The 4,182-nt window shown below is 33.1% G+C and overlaps 1 protein-coding gene across 1 annotated transcript; it reads left to right on the forward strand.

The window, feature by feature from the left end:
- The first annotated feature begins 949 nt into the window (after nucleotides 1–949).
- On the forward strand, nucleotides 950–2,790 carry LOC124937508 (9-cis-epoxycarotenoid dioxygenase NCED3, chloroplastic-like). Its single transcript, XM_047477773.1, has one exon. It carries the CDS (start codon nucleotides 980–982, stop codon nucleotides 2,732–2,734), a length of 1,755 nt encoding a protein of 584 aa, XP_047333729.1. The 5' UTR covers nucleotides 950–979; the 3' UTR covers nucleotides 2,735–2,790.
- Nucleotides 2,791–4,182: the final 1,392 nt, after the last annotated feature.

Genomic DNA, 4,182 nt, shown 5'->3' on the forward strand with positions numbered 1-4,182 from the left:
TTAAGAATGATTTAGTTCATATATATTTGTAAGTTCCATTGAATTGAATAGTAACAACACTCACATCACATCATGATAATACAAGGCCACATGTATCATATTTTGATATTTGCTCTCACTTTACTTTTCTTAATTAAAATATTTATTTTTTTATTTTTAAAAAAGGAAACATATTTCTTTATATAAAGGGTTTGTCTGATTATATATAGTAGACAAATCTCTAAACATAGACATCAAAATGTTGCAACCTTAGTCAAATCACACATGTCTTATTAAGTGGAAAATAATTGAATGCTAGATAGATGAAACCAAAATCTCTTCAACTATCTTCCACATAATTATACTCAAAAGATTCAAAACAAATACAACACTTAATATATACACGTCATTCAATATTTTCCTAGGTGAGACTTGCACAAACGTATTCTCATTAACTATAGTTGTAAATGTAAAGTTATAGTTGTGGATAAGAATGGATGTTAAAATTAAAGTTAGAATGAGTTTGAAAAAAATAAATAAATATTTCATCATAGTAAATAACAATAATTAAGGTGAATTTTAGGATTCAATTACATCTTTACGAGACATTATTATGAATTATATTGTTTGTTTACTTAAAATTATTTTTCTTATTTATTTGTAGAGGTGTCCTATCTATCTTATTATGTTAATCATTAAATATATATATATATAATTCAAACTTTATTTAATTTTAAAAATCCCAATTTGAAAAATAATATTAGAAGGAGAGAGAGGGAGCTCGTGGCAAAGCTTGGAAGCTCAACTTCCCACATTATTTTCGTCAAACCTCTTTCCCACTCTTCTCCCCATACGAAACATAACACGTGGATATTCTCCCCTTTCTATATATAGCATTCCATTCTCCTTATTTTTCACAAACCCTAATCAAACATCATTTTCTCTCCATATATATAATTTATTCTATGTTTTTATTCTACTTCATCATAAACACGACAATATGGCTTCTTCTTCTTGTTCCTCAGCTAAACTAGTAAATCCATCTAATCATTTCTTTTATAATCCTCGCTTAAGTTCTTCTTCCTCATCAATTTCATTCTCATCCAATCCCAACAAGAACAGCAACAACAAACATAGAATAAATTGCTCTGCCTCTAATAATATCTTCAACTTCCTCAATCACTCCACTAACATAACTAATCCCAATCCATTCAACATCTTCCAGAAAGCCGCCGCCGCAATCCTAGACGCCGCCGAAACTACCTTGGTCGCGCATGAGACCCAAAAACCCTTATCAAAAACCACTGACCCACGTGTTCAAATTGCCGGTAATTTTGCTCCGGTGCCAGAGCAACCCGTACACAGAAACCTCCCTGTTGTCGGTCAAATACCTGATTCTATTAACGGCGTCTACGTCAGAAACGGCGCTAACCCACTCTTCGAACCGGTTGCCGGTCATCATTTCTTCGATGGAGACGGAATGGTTCACGCCGTTAAGTTTGACAAAGGTTCGGCTAGCTACGCTTGTCGGTTCACTAAAACAGAACGCTTTGTTCAAGAAAAAGCATTGGGTCGGCCGGTTTTCCCTAAGGCGATTGGAGAATTGCATGGACATTTAGGAATCGCGCGTTTGATGTTGTTTTACGCTAGGGGGTTATTTGGAATCGTTGATCATAGTCGCGGCTCTGGCGTTGCTAACGCTGGTTTGGTTTACTTTGACGGACGTTTACTTGCCATGTCAGAAGATGACATTCCTTATCATGTCCAGATTACTGACGCCGGAGACCTTAAAACCGCCGGCCGGTATGATTTTAACGGGAAGCTTAAAACAGCCATGATCGCACATCCAAAAGTCGACCCTGTTTCCGGCGAGCTATTTGCATTGAGCTCTGATGTTGTTCAGAAACCTTATCTTAAATACTTTAGAGTCTCACCCACCGGTGAGAAATCACCGGACGTGGAAATTCCCTTGCCGGAGCCGACAATGATGCATGATTTCGCCATAACAGAGAACTTCGTAGTAATCCCAGATCAGAATGTTATTTTCAGACTACCTGAAATGATCCGGGACGGATCTCCGGTTGTCTATGATGATAAAAAGGTTTCTAGATTCGGGGTTTTGGATAAGAAAGCCGAAAATGCAGATCAATTAGTTTGGATCGACGTGCCGGATTGTTTCTGTTTCCATCTCTGGAACGCATGGGAGGAAATGGAGACCGACGAGATTGTCGTGGTCGGATCCTGCATGACGCCGGCGGACTCCGTTTTCAACGAGTGCGATGAAAGCTTGAAGAGCGTGTTATCAGAAATTCGGCTAAATCTGAAGACAGGAAAATCAACCCGGCGGCCAATCATGAAAGAAACCGATCAAGTAAACCTAGAAGCGGGAATGGTGAACAAGAATTTACTAGGGAGAAAGAGTCAATTCGCATACTTGGCAATTGCAGAGCCATGGCCGAAAGTATCTGGGTTTGCAAAAGTGGATCTTTTCTCCGGCGAGGTAAAGAAGTTCAATTACGGGGATAACAAATACGGCGGCGAGCCAATGTTTGTTCCTGGTAAACTGGGTAGTGAAGAAGATGAAGGATATATATTGGCATTTGTTCATAATGAGAAGACATGGGAATCAGAGCTTCAAATAGTAAACGCTAAAAGTATGGAGCTTGAGGCTACAGTGAATCTCCCGTCGAGAGTTCCGTATGGATTTCATGGGACTTTCATTAGCGAAAAGGATCTATTCTTAACCCAACGGTGATTATAGATTGATCATAGATAGAAAATCATTCATTCTTTATTTAATTTGAACAAAGGTAGCAAATTTATATTTTCTGGTTTGAAATGTGAATGAGGGAGAGTGGTATTATACATAAAATTGTAGTCTTTACAGTTTCTTTAATTCATTTTTGTCATATTCTTGATTAATAATAATAATAATAATAATAATATACATATTAAATAGGACAAATATTAAATGTTATTAGAAGAAAAATTATTAATTGATCCCTTTCGTTATCAGCCCACCACCGACTATTGAATTGAGGGTTGAAATTGAAAGTGATGGTTGCAGCAATTCTCAACTTTACTGTCTAATTTCTAAACATTAATTATAAATAGTTTTTGTTCTGCAATAATATTTCCAGCTTCCTAAATAAAAATCATAATTATATAACCTATATTATAGGTGAACAATAGTGTATAATAGTTTTTTTTTAATTTTTTGATTAAGTTTAAATCTCATTTATATATTTTGCATAAATTATTTTAAATATATATATATATATTATAATTTATAAAAAATAATAATTTATATATAATAAAAACTGACCAACAACACAATCATAATATATATGAAATAATAATAATAATAATAAAAATAAAAATAAAGTCACAATACATGATAATAATAAAAATATACATTATTATAAAAATTTTAATATATTAAATTATTTATACTCTGAAAATAGGTTAAGACAATTTCTAACAATTTTTTGTTTCTTTGATAAAAATATATAGAAAGTGGACATAAGATATAACAAAAATAATAAGTCTTACCAAAAATAGATTAGTAGCTAAAATAATAGATTAAATGTCTTGATGCGGAGAACTTGATCGTATTGGGTGATAATATCCTCTATTTTTTTTTTTCAATTTAGTTTATTTAATTTTAAAAATAAGTAAAATTTAAGTTTCTTCATTCGTTTTATCCATATTTTTTTCTTTATTTTTTTAAGTCAACACCAACTATAATTCTTAAATTTGTCCTATAAATGTCACATAATTCTCACTAAAACGACTTGATTGAAAGTTTAAACATGATTTTAGCGTTATCTAAGAACCTTCTTAGAAAAGAATAACATAACTCTGAGAAACCCATGAATAAATCAATGTAGGCCTAAATTGAGACTAAAGACAATTCTATAAAAGTCCCTTAATCGGCAGGCATATTATTAATGAAGTTTTTCAGAAAAAAACAACTAAAGTAGAGCCACTAGATTAATCAAAGAAGGGTGCCTGTCATGGGGTAGGAATGATTGGACAAGGCCTTTATTTATACCCTACCTTATTTAAGTTCTGCATGTAAAATTATTCATAAATTACACTATTCTTCTTCTTCTTCATCTTATTATTGGCTTCTTGTGACTGCGGCAGAACTCATATCCTTTTTCTGTTTCTCCTACTTTATTTTCCACAAAAAAAAAAACA

The sequence above is a fragment of the Impatiens glandulifera genome, chromosome 5 (assembly GCF_907164915.1).
Source record: "Impatiens glandulifera chromosome 5, dImpGla2.1, whole genome shotgun sequence".
In the NCBI taxonomy this organism is placed as follows: Eukaryota; Viridiplantae; Streptophyta; class Magnoliopsida; order Ericales; family Balsaminaceae; genus Impatiens; species Impatiens glandulifera.

Excerpts from the sequence above, each read along its gene's own strand:
- LOC124937508 (XM_047477773.1), top strand. The coding sequence starts at position 980 with ATGGCTTCTTCTTCTTGTTCCTCAGCTAAACTAGTAAATCCATCTAAT.